This window comes from Oncorhynchus keta, chromosome 1 (assembly GCF_023373465.1).
Source record: "Oncorhynchus keta strain PuntledgeMale-10-30-2019 chromosome 1, Oket_V2, whole genome shotgun sequence".
Classification (NCBI taxonomy): Eukaryota; Metazoa; Chordata; class Actinopteri; order Salmoniformes; family Salmonidae; genus Oncorhynchus; species Oncorhynchus keta.
In genome coordinates this window covers 78468851-78495411 of record NC_068421.1, presented here as the reverse complement: position 1 = coordinate 78495411, position 26561 = coordinate 78468851, and the positions used below count along the sequence as shown (strand labels likewise).

The 26561-nt window shown below is 43.2% G+C and overlaps 1 protein-coding gene and 1 long non-coding RNA gene across 8 annotated transcripts in view; one reads left to right on the top strand and one right to left on the bottom strand.

Moving 5' to 3' along the window:
• The first annotated feature begins 393 nt into the window (after positions 1–393).
• LOC118395928 (uncharacterized) lies at positions 394–6817 on the top strand. Of its 5 annotated transcripts, XR_004828096.2 has the most exons (8): positions 537–3910; positions 4976–5150; positions 5462–5506; positions 5594–5659; positions 5777–5829; positions 5948–6016; positions 6118–6163; positions 6375–6817. It is a non-coding gene; the product is annotated as an uncharacterized LOC118395928 (long non-coding RNA). The 5 variants fall into 5 exon arrangements; XR_004828095.2 differs by lacking the exons at positions 537–3910; positions 5777–5829 and adding an exon at positions 394–514; XR_004828092.2 differs by lacking the exon at positions 5777–5829 and having other exon boundaries at positions 543–3910.
• Positions 6818–8881: 2064 nt separating this feature from the next.
• Positions 8882–26561, bottom strand: part of LOC118393426 (desmoplakin-like) — a 37507-nt gene continuing 19827 nt past the window's right edge. The window contains exons 14-24 of one of the 3 annotated variants that reach the window (XM_035786090.2): positions 24075–24382; positions 23760–23938; positions 23392–23530; positions 22462–22655; positions 22023–22185; positions 21854–21937; positions 21637–21744; positions 21228–21326; positions 14937–16763; positions 13675–13872; positions 8882–13543 (exon numbers count right to left, since the gene is read on the bottom strand). In XM_035786090.2, the coding sequence (XP_035641983.1) occupies positions 10301–13543; positions 13675–13872; positions 14937–16763; positions 21228–21326; positions 21637–21744; positions 21854–21937; positions 22023–22185; positions 22462–22655; positions 23392–23530; positions 23760–23938; positions 24075–24382 (6542 nt within the window). In that variant the 3' untranslated portion in view covers positions 8882–10300. The remainder of the gene's footprint in view (positions 13544–13674; positions 13873–14936; positions 16764–21227; positions 21327–21636; positions 21745–21853; positions 21938–22022; positions 22186–22461; positions 22656–23391; positions 23531–23759; positions 23939–24074; positions 24383–26561) is intronic. The other 2 variants (XM_035786099.2, XM_035786109.2) reach the window with 2 other exon arrangements.

The following is a 26561-nucleotide window of genomic DNA, read 5'->3' as shown; positions in this document are numbered from 1 at the left end:
CTTGGCAAGACAACACAAACGGATCTGGGACCAGGCTATTAAAAACAGAGTGGACTGCTGCTGTGATCCAATATCACAGACTGCTCAGTAAGCCTCCCTAAGCATAGGTCTGGAACCAGTTTCCCCAACCATAGGTGTATATATATATATATATATATATATATATATATATATATTAGAGGTCAACCGATTAATCGAAATGGCCGATTAATTAGGGCATCAGAAATCGGTATTTTTGGACACCGATTTGGCTGATAATTATTTATTTTTTTAGATTTATTTATCCTTTATTTAACTAGGCAAGTCAGTTAAGAACACATTCTTATTTTCAATGACGGCCGAGGAACAGTGGGTTAACTGCCTTGTTCAGGGGCAGAAAGACAGATTTTTACCTTGTCAGCTCGGGGATTCAATCTTGCAACCTTACAGTTAACTAGTCCAACGCTCTAACCATCTGATTACATTGCACTCCACGAGGAGACTGCCTGTTACGCGAGTGCAGTAAGAAGCCAATGTAAGTTGCTAGCTAGCATTAAACTTATCTTATAAAAATCAATCAATCATAATCACTAGTTAACTACACATGGTTGATGATATTACTAGTTTATCTAGCGTGTCCTGCGTTGCATTTAATCGATGCGGTGCGTATTCGCGAAAAAGGACTGTCTTTGCTCCAATGTGAACCTAACCATAAACATCAATGCCTTTCTTAAAATCAATACACAAGTATATATTTTTAAACCTGCATATTTAGTTAATATTGCCTGCTAACCTGGCTCGTTGCGAACTCAGAAGACTATTTCTTCCTAACAAAGATAGCCAACTTCGCCAAACGGGGGATGATTTAACAAAAGTGCATTTGCGAAAAAAGCACAATCGTTGCACGACTGTAACTAACCATAAAATCAATACACAGAAGTATATATTTTTAAGCCTGCATATTTTGCTGAATGAAATCCAGGTTAACGGGCAATATTAACCAGGTGAAATTGTGTCACTTCTCTTGCGTTCATTGCACGCGGAGTCAGGGTATATGCAACAGTTTGGGCCGCCTAATTTGCCATAATTGTACGTAATTATGACATAACATTGAAGTTTGGGCAATGTAAAAGGAATGGACTTTAGACTTATGGATGCCACCCGTTAGATAAAATACAGAACAGTTCCATATTTCACTGAAAGAATAAAGGTCTTGTTTTCGAGATGAGTTTCCGGATTCGACCATATTAAAGAGGTAGGGGTGAGGAGAGGGACGGAAGCTATACTGTTACACTGGCAATGCTAAAGTTGCCTATAAGAACATCCAATAGTCAAAGGTATATGAAATACAAATCGTATGGAGAGAAATTGTCCTATAATTCCTATATTAACTACAACCTAAAACTTCTTACCTGGGAATATTGAAGACACCTGTTCAAAGGAATCATCAGCTTTCATATGTTCTCATGTTCCGAGCTTGGAACTTAAACGTTAGCTTTTTTACATGGCACATATTGAATTTTAACTTTGTTTTTGCATTATTTAAACCAAATTGAACATGTTTCATTTTATTTGAGGCTAAATTGATTTTATTGTTGTATTATATTATGTTAAAATAAGTGTTCATTCAGTATTGTTGTAATTGTCATTATTACAAAAAAAATGTAAAATCAAATCAGCCGATTAATCGGTATCGGCTTTTTTTGGTCCTCCAATAATCGCTATCGGTATCGGCGTTGAAAAATCATAATCGGTCGACCTCTAATATATATATATAATTGTTTTTACCTTGGACCGGTCCTTAGTACAGACATTCTATCATTCATTATATCCATTGAGTCCAAACTCATTTGGTGGCAGAGTTCTCCAGTTGAGGGGAGGGAGAGAGCAAGCCTATCCCAATGTCATTGACCCCCATCAAGGGTGTCTGGCTGGGGGTCTGGAGGTCTGTGATTCTATACAGAGTGCATGGGGGTGCCACAGGTCAATGGCTTTAGTCAATATGGCATCTGTGTTCTCTTGTGGCACCTGCTAGAGGAAGGAGAAAACAAAACAAATCTATGTGCTTGGTAGAGAAAGGAGGATATTTTTTCCAAACAATTTGAGGGAGTGTGCACGTCCGGCTGTTCTGTGTTGAGCGGCTAACAAAGAAACAGGTAGTCTTATATGCTTCATTTACAGTTATTTATGGAACTGTAGTTGTGATACAAATGTTCAAATCAAATCAAATTGTATTAGTCACATGCACTGAGTACAACAGGTGTAGGTAGACCTTACAGTGAAATGTTTACTTACGAGCAGCTAACCAACAGTGCAGTTTCAAAAAATCCGGATAGGAATAAGAGATAAAAGTAACAAGTAATTAAAGAGCAGCATTTGACTAGATGTTCAGGAGTCTTATGGCTTGGGGGGAGAAGCTGTTTAGAAGCCTCTTGGACCTAGATTTGGCTATGTTTGAATTTTTTATACATTCTAAGACCGCATGACTCGACTAACGATGATTTGAAAAAAGTTGCATGAAAGGCATGAGCTCTGATTTTTTTTTTGAGCAGGCTGTACACACTTCATCAGTCTCTCATTCCCAATTTGACAAGCACTTGATAACACCTCAAATTTTCCATCTGCATCCCCTTTGTGTGTCCGTAATGCCCCCTAAAAATATCCATGCCTTTTGCGGCCAGTGGCTGTTGTGCCCTTAGGCTGAATATAATAATTATAATTCCCTTCTCCCGCCTGTATGCTCGCACCTCTCACTCACATGGCTCTCATTATCAAATCTTTCTCACAGGCTACAAGTGAAGACAGACACATCGGGGACGCAACTGCGTGTGTCCTTATCCAATTCCGAGGCGCATATTGAAGATATTCGAAGAACTGTCCACATTTACTTTTTAACAGCCAGCAAGATGAGCAGGCCTAACGAAGAGCAAAAGCACTAGCCTATGTCAATGTACTATGTATGCCCCATTGTACAAAAGTTGACCCATTCTATTCTGTGCAAGAAATAAATATTCCAAACATAGTCTGGGACAGTTGTGGTATGCGATAGATCCCAAATTAATACAACCACTAGCATTAAAAAAATCCTGTTTTAAGCAATGAGCCTGACGCAACAGATGAGAACGTTTTAGCTTAAAAATGTTGATAAACTATGAGGCTATTTCTTCACATTATAAGCGCAGCAATGCGCACACAGCAGTAGGCTATAAGCACTAATGTTCCATTATCAGGAAAACACCATTCTCAAAAGTGAACACAAATGTGATTGTGCTTGTAATGCTTTTATTATAAAGATGCTTTTTTTACTGTGAAAATGATCTTCCCCAAACTTGAAACTCACGCGGTGCGTATGTATGCCAGTTAGGCTCAACATCCCTTGTAATGCGGATTAATGTGCTTCAATTTAAGAAGTTATTTGGCCACTTTAGGTGTGATACAAACCTTAGGCATATGGGCTAGGCTACATGAGGTGTGCAACTATGATTTTAAAAAGTTGCCAAAAAAAGCATGCGCCGTTTCTTGTCTTAAGCTGGGCATCATTCACAAGTGATAAAACAGTATACCATTCACAAGTGATAGGCTAATATTGTCACCCATCACACTATTCTTGATTTAATCTTGTCTTTACATACACTAAATAACATATGTGTGAAATTTGTTTTGATTTACAATGGGCCATTATCATGCAGCTGTCTCGAAACGGGGGCAGCGGGAGAAAATACATGTCATCTATGCACTTAAATAGCGAACGAGGATGCATTTCCCGTGATTCATTTTCATGCCAGCCAGGTGAGAATCCCGACTGCAGTGTGCAGTCCTGGACCGGGCTCAATGTGGGTGGAGTCAAACGTCTGGCCGGGCTCGATGTGGCCGGAGTCTAACGCGTTTAACCCGAACCCTTCCCATCTCCTTCAACGTCACCCAAGTTGAGGTAAACGTTGAATCTTAATCGAACCTAACCTACATGAATATAAATCTAAACCATGGAAGTGAGACTGTCATTATGCATAATGTACTTTGTAATATTAATGTTATACCAGTGCAGCATAGCGTTAATTAGCACGTGAGCTAGCTAATTGCTCACAATGAGGGAATCTTATTTGGACAAATTTGCCTACTTGAGCAGTAAGCCTAGGTTTACATGTACCGTTATGTAATCGATTTGTTCGTTGATTTTCCGTGTTTCTTCAATGTATGCCTTGTTGTGGTTGGCTGGCTCTAAATGTGTATCGTTGATGCCATTCCCTTAGTTCGCTATAGCGAGTCTACACAGCCTACACATAGTATATACAATAATGAAATCACCAGGTCCCAACATACATGTAACGGCTTTCCTCTTCCTCTTCTGAGGAGGAGTAGCAAGGATCGGACCAATATGCAGCGTGGTAAGTGTTCATCTTAGTTTTTTAATAAGAATAATGAACACTGAACAAAACAAATGGAACTGACACGGAAAATAATTACCCACAACTCAAAAGTGAGAACAGGCTACCTCAGGATGGTTCTCAATCAGGGACAACGATTGACAGCTGCTTCTGATTGAGAACCATACCAGGCCAAACACAGAAATCCCAAATCATAGAAAAAGGAACATGGACAACTCACGCCCTGACCATACTAAACAAAGACATAACAACAGAAATAAGGTCAGAACGTGACAAAAAAATGGCAAGTCAAGAAAAGTAATTGTAATTTGTCCACACTGCAAACTGAAGTTAAATAAGAAAAACTTCAAAACACATTTACGAAGAAAGCATATACGTTGCTTTGAAACAGTGTCCAATGAAAGATTTTTGGCATGTGAGTGCATTGATGTGAGAAATGGTGTGTTTTCAGTCAGAAATACATTTTCTGGTCCAGCAACACCCATACATGTTGTGAAAAATACTTGGGCTAATTCAGTTCCAACTGTGTTCAAAACTGTTATGCATGCTGGAGTATAAAAAACCTGTTGAATTGTACTTTTTCTTTACTTTCACATACACTGTTTTCACAGAAACATTGCTCGCCTCTTGTCTCCTGGACCTTGGAGGACTTTTGGTGTGGATGATGTTATTCCACTGAACTGTACTGTTTGATTGTCATTCCTTATTGAAACTTGTACCTTGTTCACACGACACGGCCTACCAAAGCAAGGTTTCTCAAACAACTGTGGGGTGTTTGTTGTGATGGTAAGATGCTATTCAGTATATTATATTAGTTCTATTTTCTGTTTTAACATATGAAATGTTATCATTTATGTGCTTGCAACATGCAAAGCACAGTATTGTTATTGCTCATACCTTTCCTTGTTTATTACTCTTCACACTTTTTGGGACCTATTTCCTACAGTTTTTACACTACATACACTATTCATACATCAAACTCCTGGAGAGCTGGATTCTGATGTGACATGCTGTGACAACTTGTTATTATTAATATTTACTATTACCATTATTGTTGTTATCATAACTATCCAACTTAACCTACTCTTAACTTACAGTACGTTCTGTACATTGCAATGGAAGCACAGTGTGATTTCACTGAGGTATGTATAAATTATGAAATTCTCATCACTAGTGGATATAATGTTTTTTGGGATCCCCATCCAATTGTGTGATTTTCTTTTTCAAAGGAAAACATACATGCAGCAAATTAGGCGATGGTGGTGCCTAGTTCTCCTGCAGAACTTTCCCATCCCGTAAGTATTGAACGTTATAAAAACCTTTCATTTGCATCCTTAAAATCACTTGTTTCACTGTAGCCAGACTGACTTGAATGTATTTTCATCTTGAATGTATGTCATTCACTCACTAAGGTCTGAAGAGGTTAAAAATATAAAAAAATGAGTGAAAACAAAACACACTACAGGTAGGTGTCATATGTGAATGGTATAGTCTTAACCCCCCCCCCCTCTCATATGATGAATGGTATAGTCTTAAACCAATGTTTGAAGACTTAAACCCCGCCCCTCTCCAATATATTTCAGGATGATGTAGAAGACTTCCCCCCAAGAAGTCACAGCATGTCACATCAGCATCCAGCTGTGTAGGATCAGGTACTGTATAGGCTATTAGCTAAAATAAGGTGCATTCTTGTACACACATCCCTAGAGGTTCCCTTACATTACTTAATGACCACAATCTGTTTCCTTTCTAGACGATCCTGAAAACAAAATGAATGTGAACTGGGAGCTGTGAACTGAGTATGTAGTCTACTGTGTGTAATACTGAAGGCTTGATGCATAGCAAGATATAATAGTTGTGATGACTTGTTGAGTAGCTATAGATATCACTGAAAACCCCTTTAGTAATAGTGGCCTTTGTTTGCATGGTGGTATTGTGAAAGTAGGGTGTAATGTCTTGATCCCCCAATGAGGCACTACTCTTAATATTTATTCTTCCTTTTTCTTCAAGGAAGCAGATGTTCTTCTAAGGGACACCCTAGAGGCAGCAAGGTGGTGTGAACTGCAAACATTTAAAGGCAGTTTCCCTCCCTAATGTAATTAGGAATACCGTATTACAACTGTTAAAGAACTACGGTTGTATGATGGCCTGGATGAAGAGGAAAATATTCTCCTCAAGGAACCATTCATGTTCCATTTACAGAGAGATAAGATGTTCTATGTGGAGGAAGTTGACAACAAGAAAAGTACTGTCTTTGCCTCTTTTGGAAGCCATTTTTGAGGAGTGGTCAAACCTTGTTTTTGTCTGCTGTGTTAATTGTTTCAATTGTTAATTGTGTTATGTTGTTCAGTGAAGATGACGTAGCATGAAGTGAAAAGTGTTTACAACTCACCTGCTAGTACTTTATAGAATATTTCTTACGATCTTCAAAAATGAAATATGTTTGTATTCAACGTGTGCCTTGCACAAACGTGTGTGTGTTTGTATTCAGAGTGTGACTCAAACCTCAGATGGACAAAAAAAAAGGTGGGCTATGAAGCCCCTAAATAAGATTTGTGGCAGCCAATTACCTAGAAGTCACATAATTAGTTAAATAAAGTCCACCTGTGTGCAATCTAAGTGTCACATAATCTCAGTATATATACACATGTTCAGAAAGGTCCCAGAGTCTGCAACACCAATAAGCAAGAGGCACCACCAAGCAAGCGGCACCATGAAGACCAAGGAGCTCTCCAAACAGGTCAGGGACAAAGTTGTGGAGAAGTACAGCTTAGGGTTGGGTTATAAAAAAATATCAGAAACTTTGAACATCCCACAGAGCACCATTAAATCCATTATTAAAAATGGAAATAATATGGCACCACAACAAACCTGCTAAGAGAGGGCCGACCACCAAAACTCATGGACTAGGCAAGGAGGGCATTAATCAGAGGCAACAAAGAGACCAAAGATAACCCCAAAGGAGCTGCAAAGCTCCACAGCGGAGATTGGAGTATCTGTCCATAGGACCACTTTAAGCCGTACACTCCACAGAGCTGGGCTTTACGGAAGAGTGGCCAGAAAAAAAGCCATTGCTTAACTAAAGAAAAACATAAGCAAACACATTTTGGGTTCGCCAAAAGGCATGTAGGAGACTCCCCAAACATATGGAAGAAGGTACTCTGGTCAGATGAGACTAAAATTGAGCTTTTTGGCCATCAAATAAAATGCTATGTCTGGTGCAAACCCAACACCTGTCATCACCCTGAGAATACCATCCTCACAGTGGCAGCATCATACTGTGGGGATGTTTTTCATCGGCAGGGACTGGGAAACTGGACAGAATTTAAGGAATGATGGCACAAAATACAGGGAAATTCTTGAGGGAAACTTACTTCAATCTTCCAGAGATTTGGGACTGGGACGGAGATTCACCTTCTAGCAGGACAATGACCCTAAGCATACTGCTAAAGCAACACTCAAGTGGTTTAAGGGGAAACATTTAAATATCTTGGAATGGCCTAATCAAAGCCCAGACCTCAATCCAATTGAGAATCTGTGGTATGACTTAAAGATTGCTGTACACCAGCGGAACACATTCCAAATTGAAGGAGCAGTTTTGCCTTGAAGAAATGTCAAAAATCCCAGTGGCTAGATGTGCCAAGAGACATACCCCAAGAGACTTGCAGCTGTCATTTCTGCAAAAGGTGGCTCTACAAAGTAGGGGGGTGAATAGTTATGCACGGTCAAGTTCTGTTTTTTTCTGTTATTTCTTGTTTGTTCCACAATAAAAAAATATTTTGCATCTTCAAAGTGGTAGGCATGTTGTGTAAATCAAATTATACAACCCCCCCAAAAAAAATATAAATGAGCTGTTTGAAAATGTGAAATAATAATAATTAAATGTAAATCACATTTTTATTTGGCATACCCCCGACAGCATTGCGTGTACCCGTTTGGGAATACCTGGTCTACTGCAATCCAATGTCTGAGTCCAACTCACTAGAATCTAGTGAGTTGAATTCAGAAATTCAAGTTTGACAGACTTGTATACTTGAAAATTGGACGATTTATACGATTCATTATTTGACTGTTATTTATTCTCTAAACATGATTTTGAAAACACTGACCAGGAACATTTAGGTTTTATGTGAGAGCAATCTGGCAGAGTCTAAACCAGGGGTGTCAAACTCATTCCATGGAAGGCCTAATGTCTGCTGGTTTTTGTTTTTTCCTTTGAATTAAGACAACCAGGTGAGGGGAGTTCCTTGCTAATCAGTGACCTTAATTCATCAATCAAGTACAAGGGAGGAGCGAAAATCCACAGACACTGGCGCTCCATGGAATGAGTTTGACACGTATTCTAAACGATCATTAACAAGTTCTGTGTTTATTTCACACAATATTTATGACTATGAATACATGTCATGATGCTCATATCTTTGGCTTAGTGTGGTATTTTCATGTATTCATACCAAAATCATCACAATCTTATTGACCACATGATATTATAGGCTATTTCACAGACACACAAGTGCAATGATGTAACATTTTATTTGGAGAAATAGAAAAATTGTTACCATGTGTTAAAAGAAGACAGACCCATATTATACTAACAGTATAAACACGAAGCAATGTTATGACACCTCACATCCCATGCAAGAAACACTACTGTACTTCCAAATTCAAAGTAAACATAACACCTATTAATGTTCTCCAAAACACACATAAGACACTAACCCTCTCCCATCCAACCTTTTCTACATTCATTACATTTTTTAATTATTGTTACCAAAATGAATCAAATTTAAACTGCAGTACTATGGAGTTTTGAAAAATAATGTCTGACAACGAAGTGGCCATATCATGCTGTCTGCGAGAACAAAGCCAATTTACACTGAACAAAAATATAAACGTAATATGTAAAGTGTTGGTCCCATATTTCATGAGATGAAATAAAAAATCCCAGAAATGCTCCTTGCACACGAAAATATTATTTCTCTCATTCTGTGCACACATTTGTTTGCATCCCTGTTAGTGAGCATTTCTCCGTTACCAAGATAATCCATCTACCTGACAGGTGTGGCATATCAAGAAGCTGATTAAACAGCATGATCATTGCATAGGTGCACCTTGTGCTGGGGACCATAAAAGGACACTTTTAAATGTTTTGTCAAACAACACAATGCCACAGATGTCTCAAGTTTTGAAGGAGTGTGCAATTCGCATGCTGACTGCAGGAATGTCCACCAGAGCTGTTGCCAGAGAATTTAATGTTAATTTCTCTACAATAAGCTACATCCAATGTCATTTTTAGAGAATTTGGCAGTACGTCCAACCGGCTTCACAAGCGCAGACCACGTTTAACTACGCCAGCCAAAGACCTCCACATCGGGCTTCTTGACCTGCGGGATTGTCTGAGGGGGGTGTGTGTGGGGGGTTGCTGAGGACTATTTCTATCTGTAACAAAGCCCTTTTGTGGGGAAAAAAACTCATTGTGATTGGCATGGCCTGGCTCCCCAGTGGGTGCGCCTGGCTGCCAAATGGGTGGGCCTATGACCTCCAAGGCTGCACCCTTGCCCAGTCATGTGAAATCCATAGATTAGGACCTAATTTATTTATTTAAATTGCCTGATTTCATTATATATACTGTAACTCAATAAAATATTTGAAATTGTTCCATGTTGCGTTTTATATTTTTGTTCAGTATAAAGTTTTACTTAAAATTACTTAAACACCTATGAATGTGTTTTTCCATTCTTATTCATCTTTTACCACTTTAAACAGAATAAACAGCATGTGATGGTACCTCTATCTAGGACAGGCACATTTCTAACTGACCAATAAGTAGGTTTTACTTTCATAAGTAAAGCAAAAGATAATATGTAAAAACTGAAAGTATGCAAAGATTAAGACAACTAAGTTAATGAATTAATGAATAGTTTTCCCTCTTTTCCCTATGAAATGGAACTAGAACTGAAGGAGGTGCGGCTGTAGGTGGAGCTGCTTATGACGCTGTATCGGCTGGAGGAGCTAGGCGACCCCAGGTCCACGCTGCCTCTCCGCGAGCCCGTCCTCGACCCGGTCCTGGAGCCCGAGGTGGACCCGGGAGCCGAAGAGAAGTTGTACGGACTACTGATCCCTCTGGAGGAGGTGGAGGCAGCTTGGAGCATCTTGACTCCCGTATTCTCCTCCAACAAGCAGTTATCCAACGCTTCTTTATAAGAGATCTTCAGCTTTGTCTTGGGACAGGTTAGGTTCTTGGCGTGGTGCCTCATGTCCTGGAGCTTCTGGGCTGCCCTCCCGTCCAGCCAGCCCACTTTGAGAGCTTCCTCGATGGTTCTCCTGCAGCCCAGCTCCGGGTCGTACAGGCCTCCAGTGACAAACTGGAACTCCAGGAAGCGGTGGCCCGCCTCGTAGGGAAGCCACTTCTCCCTCATGGCCTCGGCGGCAGACATCTTGCGTTTACACTTGACGTCTTCAAACCCAATGTAGGCCTTCTGGGCGGGCTTCAGCCTGGTAGCCATGTCATTCTCGATGATTCCCTGGCGGGAGGCCTCCTGGATGGACAGGCGCCTGCCATCGGAAGGGTTTACAATGCCTCCTGTGCAAGCCTGGGCCTCCAGTAGTCTCTGGGCAGAGATGCTGTCCACCAGCCCACGTTTGTGGGCCTCAGAGATGGAGATCTTCTCTAGGGCCTCCATGTCAAAGATGGCGCCCACAGGGCCTCGCTCCCCATCCATGACCACAGCTTCAGCAGGGCCAGCCAGGGAGACCGAGATGCTAGCGATGTTCTTCAGGGAGCTGTGGGAGGGAGGGCCATCAGGCTGGGTAGAGGAGCTGATGGTGGTGGTTCTGGAGGTGGTGGAACTGCCAAGGGAGCCACCAGAGGAGCTGCCAATGCTGGAGCCATTTATGGTGGAGCTGCCAGTGGTGGAGCCACCAATGATGGAGCTCGTCTTCTCAGCCTTGTTGGAAGTGATCCGCTGAGAGGTGGTGGTTGATGAAGACAGGGAGGATGCGGATGTTCCTGATGCTCTGGCTTTGGATGAGGATGTTGAGGAGGAGGATCTGGTGGAGTTGGTCTTGCTGGTGATGATTTTAGCAAACTGTGCGAGAGTGATTTTCTGGGATTGGTACTGGTCGTACACTGATTGGTCAATCACCTTCTTCTCTAGCAGCTCTCTGATGTCATACTGGATCTCAGTCTTTCTGTCGATGATTACCAATCGCGAGGATCCATCCTGGGCTGTGATCGTAATCTCCTCCCACTCACACTCCTGCTGCGACAGCTCCAGGAAGGTCTCGTAGTCGATGAGCCCTTTGTCGTATGCTTCCTTCACACTCATCTCCTTATTGGTGTCTGGGTCTACGATCACCACCCTCCTCTTCCTCAGAGTATTCTTCTGCGTCGTTGTCTGTGGAGGCTCCTTCTTCTTGTCCTTGATGGGCAGGAGAACCAGGCCAGTTTTCTGATCTATGATGCACCGTTTCTTTAGCTGGAGATAAGTCAGGTTGTCCTGGTTGTTGGGATCGAAAAAGCCCTTGGAGACGTCCGCTTCGTCTGTCAGGATCTGGTTCATCTCCTTGCCGAAGTAGCCCTTCTTATAGGCAGTCTCCACCTCGATGCGATGGCTGTGCCTGGGGTCGATGATGCCACCGCTGGCAATCTGAGCCTCTAGTAGACGGATCCCATGTCCCTTCTCCATCAGCCCCTTCTCTATGGCTTGGAACAAGGAGATGATCTTGTCCGTGCCTGGGTCTTTGTACCCGGTGACGGCCCGCTCTGCAGACAAGAGTTTGTCTTTGAACTCCGGCCCAGCCAGGCCGCTCTTGTAGGCATCGGCCACGGTCAGACAGAGGTTGTTGATGGGATCAATCATGAATCCTGAGGCAGCCTGGGCTTCGAGGAGCTCCAGGGTGGTGCCAGGCCTCAGTAACCCTTCCTTCATGGCCTGGTAAATGGATAGGGTCTTGTGATTGGCCTCGTCATAGACCCCTGCGATGCAGGTGGAGCCTCGGAGGTACGACCTCAACCGGTCCTCGATGTCCTGGCTGGTTAGTTTTCCATCCTTCAGTTGGTCCATGTCCGATTTCTCCAAGAGGTTAGCATCCATCAGATCCTTGATAGACACCTCTCCCCTGAGACCCTTCACCGTCATGGGCTTCTCTGGGGCAGGGAGCAGTAGGAGACCAGTGGTGGGTTCGGACTTGCATCTCCTCTTTAGGGAGACGTAGCTGATTCCCATCTGGGTGTCTGGGTCCAGGTAACACTCAGGTCGTTGGTTTAAGGCCCTGTACAGGTCCTCGTCAATCAGGTCCCGGTCCATGGCTGCATCTTTAGGGAGAAAGACACTGAGGACAGGGTCTATGATGCCCCCAACAGACTCCTGGGCTTGCAGCATCTGTAGAGCTGTGTCTCTATCGATCAGGCCCTTCCTCATAGCCTGGCCTGCTGACAGGGGCTTGGTCGTATTGGGGTCACGGTACCCCAGACAGGCAGCCTCTGCAGCCAGCAACCTCTCTCTATCCTCCTCATCCACCACTCCTCTCTTAATTGCCTCCTCCACCGACATCTTCTCGTTGGCTCTGGGATCCACTATGTGGCCTGTGGCAGCTTGTGCCTCCAGCAGCATGGTGGCGCTTTCTTCAGAGAGGATGTTGGCTCTCTTGGCCTCTGTGAGAGTCATTTTATCCTGACCGTTTCCAGCAACACCAGCGATGATGCCGGTCCCTTTCAGATTCAGTTTGATGTCCACAGATACCTCACGGACCGTCTTCTGACCCTTCAACAACTGGCCATAGGTTGACTTGTCGATGACCCCGCAGTCTAGCAACTGCTTGGCTGTCACTGTCTTACGGACACTGTCGAAAATCAGTGTGGCGGGGTCCAGGTCTTTCTTCCCGTTCTCGTCCGTCTGGGTGTGTTTGGCGCAGGCGTTATGCTGCTCCCTGAGTTTCCTCAAATCTGCCTCCAGGGTGTCTCTGACAGAGGTCAATTCAGAGAGCTGGGTCTGCGTGATCAGCAGCCTGCTCTTATACCTGTCCTCCCCCTCCCTCAGCTCTCTCATCAGCCGCTCAATCTCAGTCTCAAGAGAACTCTTCTCCCGCTCCAGTTTCTCCTTCACGGAGTCGAACTGCCTCACCGCACCCTCCTTGGACTCATACTGGCCCTTCCAGTACAGGAAGTCATTCTTGACCTGAATGGATGAATGTATGAAGGAATGGATAAAGGAATGGATGGATGAATTAATTTTATTTGACAAATTTTAAATAAATATATTCATTAAAGTTGCTTCTAGACTGCAAAAGTGAAAACAACAATACATACCTTCTCATTCTCCTCCTGCAGACGCAGTTTGAGGCGTAACTCGGACTCCAGAGAGAGTTTGATGCGGTTTAGTTCTTCCTCCAGCTTCTGGGACATGGCCCTGTCCTGGTCTGTCTGTTTCAGCTTTAGCAGAAGAGCATCTCTCTCCACCACCATCTCACTGTACTGTGTCTTGGTGGACTGGATCAGAGAGGAGGTCTGGATGGGGAAGAGGGGTTGAGGGAAAGGGATAAAGGAGATAGGGGTGGAGGAGAGAGACAGAGGAAGGGGCAATTATAATTCATTATTTTGTTTAAAAATGTCTAAATATTTTGATTTGGCATTTACAATATAAATGACATGTGACAGCATGCTTTGTTATTGAAGAAACACAACAGCTCCAATAACTTACCCACACACAAACAATGCGCATTTATCATTTGTCAGAGTAAAGAGATGACCAGTTAAACCTCAACATGGATACATCAACACAATTCACACTCAATTAAGAGTGAGTGCAAGTAACGGCACATTTGTACATTGTAGGTTTCTAGAATGTACAAAGGAAATAGGCAGACACAGTAGACTAGGACTGATATCTAGACTAGACAAGGACTTGAGGATGACACTAGAGAGACACAGACACCACAGGACCAGTGATGAAGACACTGTGGATCCTTTTAGACAAAACAAGCAATGGCAAAAAAACATGCTGATTAGTCAATCACAGAAGACTCTTAGGGGGAAAAAAGTGTTCTTTGGCTGTCCCCGTAGGAAAACCCCTTTTGGTTACAGGAAGAACCCGTTTTGGTTCCACGTATAACTCTTTTGAGTTCCATGTAGAACCGGCTGTGAAAAGGGTCCTATATGGAACCCAAAAAGGTTCCACATGGAATCAAAAAGGGTTCTTCAAAGGGGGCCGAAGAACTATTTTAGGTTCTAGATAACACCTTTTTTTCTAAGAGCATAGTTGTGGGTGGGACAGCAGTTTTGTGAGAGAAGGCAGAAGGGGAAACAAAGATTGTGTTTGCGTGATTTTTTAAAAATCTAACGATTGCGAATTCCATCACAGAAGAATAACTTGTGTTTCACAATCTAATTAGAGCAAAAAACTAAACAGAACAATTACAGGTATCAACAGGAGGTATTTCAGCATGCAAGAGAAAGCCTTGTCCACAGCCAGCATAAAGACTATTCCACTAAGACTTACTGAAGGAGTATAGTTTGATTTAGAGAAACACAGAACAGTCCGACATGAACCTCTAAAGGTCCAAGACAAGTACCTCCATGGCCTGCCTCTGGACTTGATCTATCTCCATCCTGAGTTTCTCCCTCTCTGAAGAGAGCTCTGCCACAAGGATCTGGGTCTCCACACTGCTTCTCAAGCTGCTCTTTAGCTGCAGCTCCAGAGCAGTGTTCTGGGACACCAGCTCATCATCAGCCCCCTGCCTGGTTATCAGCAACTCCTCTCTCTCGTGCTTCACTCCCCTCAGCTCCTCCTCGAGCCGCAGTCGCTCCTTGGTCAGTGTCTGGGTCAGGGTCTGGAGTCTCTTCCGTTCTACAGAGCTCTCATTGAGTGCCAGGCTCTTTTCCTCGATGGTCTTGTAGAGTGTTTCATTGCGCATGTTTGCCTCACGGACTTTAGCCTGCTCTTGGAGGAGCTGTTGTTTGAGAGACTTCAACTCTGAGCTCAGGGACATCAGGCGCTCAGTGGAGGCCTTGAACTCCTTCAACCTACTCTCCAGCTCCACTTGGAGCTTCCTGTGCTCCTCCTCTCCCCTCCTCACCGTGGTTTGGGCCTCCTCCTGGCTCCGGCGTAGGGTGGCGATGGTGCTGGTGTACTCCCGCATGGTGTGGGTGGTTTTCTGGAGCTCTGTCTCCACGTGTCTCCTCTTGGTCACCTCCTCCTGGTTGGTTCTCCTCAGGGCCTCCGCCTCCCCCTCTAGCCTATCAGCCGTGGCCTGCAGCTCCCTGACGTGTCCCTGTAACCTGGTTACACTCTGCTCTGCCTTGTTCTTCTCACCATTCTCCTTCTTAAACTCTGTACTGATGCGAACCAGCTCTTCCTCCACTTCTCTCAGCCGGGTGACAGCCTGGGAGTAGGAGGCCTGCTTGGCCTGAATCTCCCCCAGGAGCAGCTCAAGCCTGATCCTCTCCTCTTCCAGGGCTCTCCTCCTCCTCTGCTCCTCCTCCAGGCTGTGTGTGAGGTGAATCTGCTGGCCGCTCCTCTCCTGCAGGGCCTTTGTGAGCTCCGACACCTCCTCTCTATACTGATTACTATCCTCCCCTCTCTCCCTAACTAACATCTCCACCTGAGCCTCCAGCTCCCTCCTCCTCCGCACCTCCTCTGTGACCACAGATCTCTGAGCAAGCGCCTCCTCCTCGGCCCTCCTCCTCTGCTCTTCGGCTTGGCTCAGACACACCTTTAGCCTCCTGAGCTGGTCCTCCTGGTCTCTCCTCTCGGCCTCTAGCTTGTCACATTGCAGTCTGATGCCCTGGTCCACCTCCTCCCTCTGGGCAGACAGGTGCTGAATGTCTGTCCTGCAGAAGGTGATCTGGGACTCGTAGCTGAGCTTTAGGTTACTGATCTCCACACTGCACTGGCTCCTTACCTTAGACAGCTCCTGCTCCAGGTCCTTGCAGCGTCGCACCTCCTCCTCCAGCTGCCTCCGTAGCCTCTCCGCCTCCCTATCCCGGTCACCAACGCTCTTCTCCACCTCCAGCTTTGCCCAGTTGGCCTCCTCCAGCTCCTTCTGCCTCCTCCTCAGCACCTGCTCGTGCTCCTCCTGCTGCTCCCTGTAGTGTTCCTCCGCCCACATCCTCTTCCTTTTCTCCTCCTCGATGAGGGATGTGAGGCGGGCCACCTGCTCCTGCAGATCCTTCAGTTGGCTGTGGGTGGAAGCCAGGGAGTCCTGGGTGACGCTGCACTGCAGGGCCTTGCTCCTCTTCACCTCCTCCACAGAGTGGAGCTGCTCCTGCGACTGGGACAGTTCCAGCCGGTAGCGAGCTAACGCCTCCTCCAGAGAACTGTTCTTAGTGTTGCGGTACCCGATATCCTCTTTGAGGAGCCGTAGCTCCTCCTCCAACAGGTCAATCCTGGTGTTACACATCTAGAGGAGGAGAAGGAAGGATTCGGGTCCAGGTGTGAGGTAGAGTGGAGGAAGTACATGTAAGGCTCTTAATTAAAATTTTAAAAACATTGGTAGCACTGGTGCATGAAATTTAGTCAGCTGGTGATTATCAAGCAAATGCTGTAACTGCCAGTCTCACATTAATTGACTGATAAATTAACATAAGCACATCAGACATGCGTAATTTAGAGTTATTTATGTAACTGTAGTTGTGATCCAAACATTGGGCTAAATGTTTTGAATTTTAATACATTCTAAGACTGCATGATGTAACTCTAATGATGATTTGAAAAAAAGTTGCATGAAAAGGCATGAGCTCTGCTTAGTTTTTTTTGCAGGCTGTACACACTTCATCAGTCTCTCATTCACAATCTGACAAGCACTTGATAATGCCTAGAATTTCCCAGCGGCATCACTCTGTGTAACTGTAATGCCCCCTAAAACAATTCATGCCTTTTGCGGCATATTAAAGATATTGGAAGAACTGTCCACATTTACTTTTCGTCAACCAACAAGATGAGTAAGCCTAACGAACAGCAAAAGCACTAGCCTATGTCAATCTACTATCCCCCATAGTACGAAAGTTGACCTATTCTATTCTGTGCGAGAAATAAATATTCCAAACATAGTCTGGGACAGTTGTGGGATGAGGTAGGTTCCAAATTCATACAACCACTAGCATCAAAAAACCTAATGCAGTGAGGCTGACGCAACAGGTCAGAACTTTTATCTTAAAATGTTGATAAACTATTAGGCTATTTCTTCACATTATAAGCGCAGCAATCCTCATACAGCAGTAGGCTGTAAGTGCAAATGTTCCATTACTGGGAAAACACCATTTTCAAAAGTGACCACAAATGTGATGATTGCATGTAATGCTTTTATTATAAAGGTGCATTCTCATGGTGAAAATTATCTTCCCCAAACTTCAAACTCACGCGTCTCGTATGTATGCAAGTTTGGCTTTACAACGGGTGTAGAACCTATTTAATGTACTTCATTTATAGAAATTATTTGGCCACTTTAGTGTTGATACAAACCATATAGGCCTATGGACATGAGGTGTGTGACTATGATTTGAAAAAGTAGCAAAAAAAAAGGTATGCGTTTTTCTGGCCTTACCTCACACAAGCTGGGCATCATTCACAAGTCAGTCTGGTGGGTGACAATGTCAGCCTATTCCTTATTTTTAATCTGGTCTTTACATATGTGAAATTTGTTTTGATTTAGAATGGACCATTATCATGTACGTGTCTCAAATCAGGGAAAGGGGAAAAATAAATGTCATATATGCACTTAAATAGTGAATGGAGGACACTTTTCCCATGGTTCATGTTCATGCCAGCCAGGTAGGCTATACTCCTGTTGTAAAGAGAAGCAATGTGCTTAATATTAGGAAAGTTGAGAAATAAATATAGGCTAGGCCTACTATTGAACGCTGATGGGATCCTCCTCTTTTTAATAGAGGCCATCACTCTGTATTTTTCATGAAATCATAGCCTATAGAAATGTTGTGCAACATGAGCTCATAGGCTCTGATGAAGTGTTTGATTAGATTTTCGATTACATTTGCATTGATGTCAGAGTGATTAGAGGGACAATAGAGTGTTGAGTACCAGGCAGTTAGCAAGTTTGGTAGGCTACTAATGACCATGAGCAGCATCAGAGCTTGGAGAAGCCTAACTACCGTGACGAAACAGTCACATGGAATTTGAATGATGTCATGGCTTGTGACCGCTGGTGTGGAGGTAATACGATCACCATAACAGCCCTATTCCCAACTTAAATAAGTTTGGAGCACACCATTAAATTTAGGAGCATGAGAAAATAGGATTTTTCTAATCGATTGAGAAACGAATAGGTAACCCTGTAAATGTATTTGTTATTATGAAAAGCAAAAAAGTTGATTGTAATTTTAGTCATTTGTAGAATATTAAGCTTTCTACATATAGTGCATTCAGAAAGTATTCAGACCCCTTTCCCTATTTTGTGACGTTACAGCCTTATTCTAAGATGTATTTAAGAATTTTTCTTCATCAATCTACGAACAATACTCCATAATGAAAACCAGAAATACGTATTCTGAACCTTTGTTATGAGACTCAAAATTAATCTCAGGTGCATTCTGTTTCCATTGATCATTCTTCAGATAGTTCTACAACATGATTGAGTCCACCTGTGGTAAATTCAATTGATTGACATGATTTGGAAAGGTACACACACCTGTCTATATCTGGATCCCACAGTTGACAGTGCGCATGTCAGAGCAAAAACCAAGCCATGAGGTCGAAGGAATTGTCCGTAGAGCTCAGAGACAGGATTGTGTTGAGGTACAGATCTGGGGAAGGGTACCAAAACAATGTCTGCAGCATTGAAGGTCCCCAAGAACACAGTGGCCTCCATCATTCTTAAATGGAAGAGGTTTGGAACCATCAAGACTCTTCCTAGAGCTGGCCGACTGGCCAAACTGACAAATCAGGGGAGAAGAGCCTTGGTCAGGGAGGTGACTAAAAACCTGATGGTCACTCTGACAGAGCTCCAGAATTCCTCTGGAGATGGGATAAACTTCCAGAAGGACAACCATCTCTGCAGCACTCCATCAATCAGGCCTTTATGGTTACGTGTCCAGACGGAAGCCACTCTTCAGTAAAATGCACATGACAGCCCGCTTGGAGTTTGCCAGAAGGCACCTAAAGGACTCAGACCATGAGGAACAAGATTCTCTGGTCTCGTTGAAACCAAGATTGAAATATTTGGCTTGAATGCCAAGCGTCACGTCTGGAGGAAACCTGGCACCATCCCTACGGTGAAGCATGGTGGTGGCAGCATCATGCTGTGTGAATGTTATCAGCGGTAGAGACTGAGAGACTAGTCAGGATCGAGGGAAAGATGAACGGAGCAAAGTAAAGAGATCATAGATGAAAACATGCTCAAGAGCGTTCAGGACCTGAGACTGGGGCGAAGGTTCACTTTCTAACAGAACAATGACCCTAAGCACACAGCCAAAACAGCACAGAAGTGGCTTTAGGACAAGTCTCTGAATGTCCTTGAGTGGCCCAGCCAGAACCTGAACCCGATCTAACATCTCTGGAGACCTGAAAACAGCGACGCTCCCCATCCAACCTGACAGAGCTTGAGAGGATCTGTAGAGAAGAATGGGAGAAACACCCCAAATACAGGTGTGCCAAGTTTGTAGCGTCATACCCAAGAAGACTCGAGGCTGTAATCACTGACAAAGGTGCTTCAACAAAGTACTGAGTAAAGGGTCTGAATACTTATGTAAATGTGATAAGAAAAATATAAATTAGCAAAAAAATTAAAACCTGTTTTTGTTTTGTCATTATGGAGTATTTTATGTAGATTGATGAGGGGGGAAAAAACGATTTAATCAATTTTAGAACAAGGCTGTAACGTAAGAAAATGTGGAAGAAGTCAAGGGGTCTGAATACTTTCCGAATGCACTGTAGTTATTAGGGCATTATAAAATCGGTGTTATTATTTGTCTAATTCCATTTTGTCCCAAATATACATTTTAGTAATTTATTAGACGCTCTTATTCAGAGCGACAAAGGAACAATTAGGGTTAAGTGCCTTGCTCAAGGGCACATTGACAGAGTTTTCACCTAGTTGGTTTGGCGATTCAAACCAGCAACCTTTTGGTTACTGGCCAAATGCTCTTATCCATGCCATCCATTATCTTGGTTTTGTTTTTCCAGGTTTAGGATTTTCTCACATTTTTTTCAGTTTTTAGCTATCTAAATAACACTTTTTTAATCTGAAAATAACCAAATTGGATGTTCTAAGTCTGAGGTCTGGGACAAATATAAGAAATGTGTATTTTTTTGTGTACTTTGGTGTTTCTATAAACTAGGGTATCAGTGAGGATTTCCTACACTGGACAACTTGTTACAGCTGTTGATAAGTTATTGATAATAACATGCCAATTTTTTTTCGGTCATTATATTAAGATATATGGGGGTATTTCATAGCTATATTCAAGAAAATATACGAGTTGATTTAAACCTTTATCATAGTTGGTGTCTTGACAGATTTGTCCAAAATCATGTGATTTTGTTTTTGGGTGGGGGAGGTATATTTGGGTAAATGAATTAATCTTTGGAACTGTTTGGGCTAAAAACGATCCATTTTCAATCATTACAACATTATTATTACATGCAGGTTGCACAGAAAAATATTAAGGAGCATATGCAACCAAAATAGTATCACTTTAGATGCCTTAGTACAGAACTAATATTTTAGATTTAATATAATAATAATGCAATGTTAGATTTACCAGTTATAAGACTGAATAAGATTTCCAATGTATTCATTAAAACGTGGAAAATAAATGAAGTTATAATGCAGAAGGTCGAAAAGCTCATCGTTGTAAAAACAGCTGAACAGATTGATTCTACAGGCGGTTAGTGTGGTTCCTCTCAGTACCTTGAGCTCTTCCATGTTCTTGTGTAGTTCTCCCAGGTATTTGTAGTAGTCACCAGACAGAGTGAGCAGCTCGATGTAACGGGTCTGCAGTAGAGTAGCCTGGGAGAGGGCATACAGCACACAGTTAATAACAGATACATACAAACTACTCAGTAACACAAAGTCACCTAAACACACAATCAACTCAGTGGTAACATTGTTAACATACTGGGCACTGAATACACCGGACTAGGGACGCAGGTCTACCTGTTTACTGGGTTTCTAACCCGGGGTAAAGCAGAGTTTGTATGTATGAGGCTAGATTCACCTTGACACTGAAGGCACTCAGTAACAGATGTACATGTAATGTATGCACCTGTATAAGTAAACAGTATATGTTTGAGTGACTTGGTGGAGCTATGATTGTTACCTCCTCTGTGAGCTGAGTAGAAGGAGACTGTGTCATGGTCCTCTTCATAGGGATGTTCAGTAGAGTCTCTAGACCAGCACTGTATGAAGCCAACTCCAGCTCATAATCCTGAAAACAAATATATCTTAAATTCACAGGAATAGAATGCAGGAAAAGCAGTACATTAGTATACTATGACGGGTATAGTGATACATGGGCCGGATGTGAAAGCCCTTACCTTGATGGAGTTCACACAGGCGTCAGTGTCTCTCAGAACACTCTCAACACTCTCTCTCTTCACCTTGATCTCAGAGTTCAAAGCCTAGACAAACACACAAAAACCTCCATATGTTGATTATATTGCCCTGAACAATTATACTGACTGACTGACTGACCGACTGACTGACCTTCTGCTGGTTGAGGTGTTCATCCAGGGCTGTGATGCTGTCTATCTTGGTGGCCTGCAGGGCGTCCTGATTCTGACGCGTAGTACCGATCCACTCACTGAGGACTGAGCTAGTGGTGGTGTACTGCTGGAGTTGTCCCTGGTACCCCTCTAGGTCCCTCAGTCTGAGAGAGGAAAAGCAAGAGATACAGGTAAAACATATTTTTGGGTATATATATAAAAAAGAAAAATGGTCATCAATAGTATATGTTTGAAGTCATCACAAAGTAAAGGAAGGAGGTACAGCACATCACAAGTTGGATAGGTATGGAGAACAGGACTCTATATACAGAAGTCAGAGAGACAACAAAACAGATACAGCTAGAGACAGAGGTAAATGTCTGAGTGAGATATGGAACCAAAAAGGTGTGCATAGATAAGATATAGAGAGGTCTGTATACCTGAAGTCTATCTGGCTCTGGAGGCGTCTCCAGCGGTCAGACAACTGGGTGACTTGTTCACTGTATCTGGACAGGTCCACGTCACACCTGTGGAAGGATCCGCACACCTGGCCGTTCCAGTGGACTGCCTTCCCGAGCTCTGTCTCCATGGAGACCAGGACGTCCCTCTTCCCCTCCAGCTCGGCCCTCATACTCTACACATACACACACACACAACAGAACATCTGAGATTTGAATCACAAAGCTAACTGGCCTTTATAGAATACCTATCGGGAATAGTAATAATCACAAAGCTAACTGGCCTTTACAGAGTACATACCGGGAATAGTAATAATCACAAAGCTAACTGGCCTTTACAGAATACATACCGGGAATAGTAATAATCACAAAGCTAACTGGCCTTTACAGAATACATACCGGGAATAGTAATAATCACAAAACTAACTGGCCTTTACAGAATACATACCGGGAATAGTAATAATCACAAAGCTAACTGGCCTTTACAGAGTACATACCGGGAATAGTAATAATCACAAAGCTAACTGGCCTTTACAGAGTACATACCGGGAATAGTAATAATCACAAAGCTAACTGGCCTTTACAGAGTACATACCGGGAATAGTAATAATCACAAAGCTAACTGGCCTTTACAGAATACATACCGGGAATAGTAATAATCACAAAACTAACTGGCCTTTACAGAATACATACAGAGAATAGTAATAATCACAAAGCTAACTGGCCTTTACGGAGTACATACCGGGAATAGTAATAATCACAAAACTTACTGACTTCAAAGCATTTACACACAACGGAACATTTAGCCTAGGAGCACCACACACACAGCTAAATGACCGACTTAATCATTGCTGTGACAGTCACTCCCATTCCCAATGTTTTGGGGCTTTTGTTTCAAACAGTAACTGTTACCTTCAGAGTGGACCTGTAGTCCTCCACCTCTGTAGGATCCAGGGATGTGGTCTCCTTCTCTGTCAGTCTGGCCTCATGGACCTTAATGATGTCCTCAGCCCTGGACTCACTCTCCAGGAGGGCCCTTAGAGCCCGCAACCTTGGAGTGGGAAAGGGCGGGAAGAACGAGAAGAGAAAGAAGGGGAAAGAGATGCAAAGAATGAGAGAGAGAGAGAGAGAGAGAATTCGTCAGAACAAATTAGTTCAATTTGAGCAATGAGTGTTGAGTGTGTGTATGGATGAGTTTGTCTGTGTATGGAGTAGTTATATGGGTATTCTGCAGAGAACCCTTTCAGGCTGTGTGTATGTTCATACAGCATAATGTTTACCTCTGTAGGTAGGCGGTGGAGCACCCATCCAGACTGCCCAATCTCTCGTTGATGAGGCTGAGTTGGCTGCGTAAGAACGTGGCCTTGTCAGAGTCAGTCATACCCTCTAGTTCCTTCAGAACATGCTCATTCAGACGCTGGTACTCCTCACGGATAGAGTTCACATCCCTCTGTACAGACTGAGGAAAGAAACACACATTTAGTCACATGCACAAACCTAACCCTACATACACTGTAGTACTCCTAGGATGTACAGTATATTGTATCTGTGTATCTGTGTGTGCGTTCATGTGTGGCGTCCATGTGTGTATGTACCTCTAGTTGGCTAATCCTCAGGCCACAGTCGTGCGCTCCGTCTTCTCCCAGACAGATATGGATGTGCTGGGTAAGCCCCGCCTCCGCCTCCTCCAGGCGCTGTCTGAGCGTGTGCAGCTCCGTCAGGCTGTGTGACGTCACCACCACTTTCTTCTTCACCTTCTTAACCACCCCCTTTTTCACATCCTGTTGCTTAACCTCCACTATCTTGGTCTCCTCTATCTTCTTTGCCTCCTCTTGATTGACCACCAGTATCCTGGCCTCCTCCTCTGCCTTGATCCTCCCTTCGTTGGCGGTCTGTTGTGCAGCTAGGGACAGAGATAGAGAGTTAGAGGTCATATGCTGTATGGTAAAGGTACAACTTAGATTAATGAAATACACCCAGAGTACATAGGTGAGCAGAGACAGCATAATAGAGGAGCATACTGTGCCCTACAATGAGAGAGATGCTCTACTCACTGTAATGGACCTGAAACTGTATCTCTACTATATAGAGTTGAAGTCGGAAGTTTACATACACCTTAGCCAAATACATTTAAACTCAGTTTTTCACCCTTCTTGACATTTAATCCTAGTAAACATTCACTGTCTTAGGATCACCACTTTATTTTAAGAATTTGAAATGTCAGAATAATAGTAGAGAGAAATATTTATTTCAGCTTTTATTCCTTTCATCACATTCCCAGTGGGTCAGAAGTTTACATACACTCAATTAGTATTTGATAGCATTGCCTTTAAAATATTTGACTTGGGTCAAACTTTTCAGATAGCTTTCCACAAGCTTCCCACAGTAAGTTGGGTGAATTTTGGCCCATTCCTCTTGACAAAGATGGTGTAACTGAGTCAGGTTTGTAGGCCTCCTTTTTCGCAAACGCTTTTTCAGTTCTGCCCACACATTTTCTATAAATCAAATCAAATGTATTTATATAGCCCTTCGTACATCAACTGATATCTCAAAGTGCTGTACAGAAACCCAGCCTAAAACCCCAAACAGCAAGCAATGCAGGTGTAGAAGCATGGTGGCTAGGAAAAACTCCCTAGAAAGGCCAAAACCTAGGAAGAAACCTAGAGAGGAACCAGGCTATGTGGGGTGGCCAGTCCTCTTCTGGCTGTGCCGGGTGGAGATTATAACAGAACATGGCCAAGATGTTCAAATGTTCATAAATGACCAGCATGGTCGAATAATAATAAGGCAGAACAGTTGAAACTGGAGCAGCAGCACGGTCCGGTGGAAGTTGAAACTGGAGGATATAGGATTGAGGTCAGGGCTTTGTGATGGCCACTCCAATACCTTGACTTTGTTGTCCTAAAGCCATTTTGCCACAACTTTGGAAGTGTGCTTGGGGTCAATGTCCATTTGAAATACCTATTTGCAACCAAGCTTTAACTTCCTGACTGATGTCTTGAGATGTTGCTACAATATATCCACATAATTTACCCCCCTCATGATGCCATCTATTTTGTGAAGTGCACCAGTCCCTCCTGCAGCAAAGCACCCCCACAACATGTTGCTGCCACCCCCGTGCTTCACGGTTGGGATGGTGGTCTTCGGCTTGCAAGCCTCCCCCTTTTTCCCCAAACATAACGATGGTCATAATGGCCAAACAGTTCTATTTTTGTTTCATCAGACCAGAGGACATTTCTCCAAAAAGTACAATCTTTGTCCCCATGTGCAGTTTCAGACCATAGTCTGGCTTTTTTTATGGCAGTTTTAGGTCAGTGGCTTCTTCCTTGCTGAGCGGCCTTTCAGGTTATGTGTGGATATAGATACTTGTGTACCGTTTCCTCCAACATCTTCACAAGGTCATTTGCTGTTGTTCTGGGATTGATTTTCACTTTTCGCGCCAAAGTACATTAATCACCAGGAGACAGAACGCGTCTCCTTCCTGAGCGGTATTACGGCTGCGTGCTCCCATGGTGTTTATACTTGCCTACTATTGTTTGTACAGATGAAAGTGGTACCTTCAGGCATTTGACAATTGCTCCCAAGGATAAACCAGACTTGTGAAGGTCTACAATTGTTTTTCTGAAGTCTTGGCTGATTTCTTTTGATTTCCCCATGATGTCAAGCAAAGTTGAGTTTGAAGGTATGAAGGTAGACCTTGAAATACATCCATAGGTAGGGGCGGCAGGGTAGCCTAGTGGTTAGAGTGTTGGACTAGTAACCGGAAGGTTTCAAGTTCAAACCCCCGAGCTGACACGGTACATATCTGTCGTTCTGCCCCTGAACAGGCAGTTAACCCACTGTTCCTAGGCCGTCATTGAAAATAAGAATAAAGGTGTAAAAAAATGTTTTTTTTTTAAGTACACCTCCAATAGGCTAATTGACCTCATGAGTCAATCAGAAGCTTCTAAAGCCATGACATAATTCTCTGGATATTTCCAAGCCGTTTAAAGGCACAGTCAAATTAGTGTATGTAAACTTCTGACCCACTGGAATTCTGATACAGTAAATTATAAGTGAAATAATCTGTCTGTAAACAATTG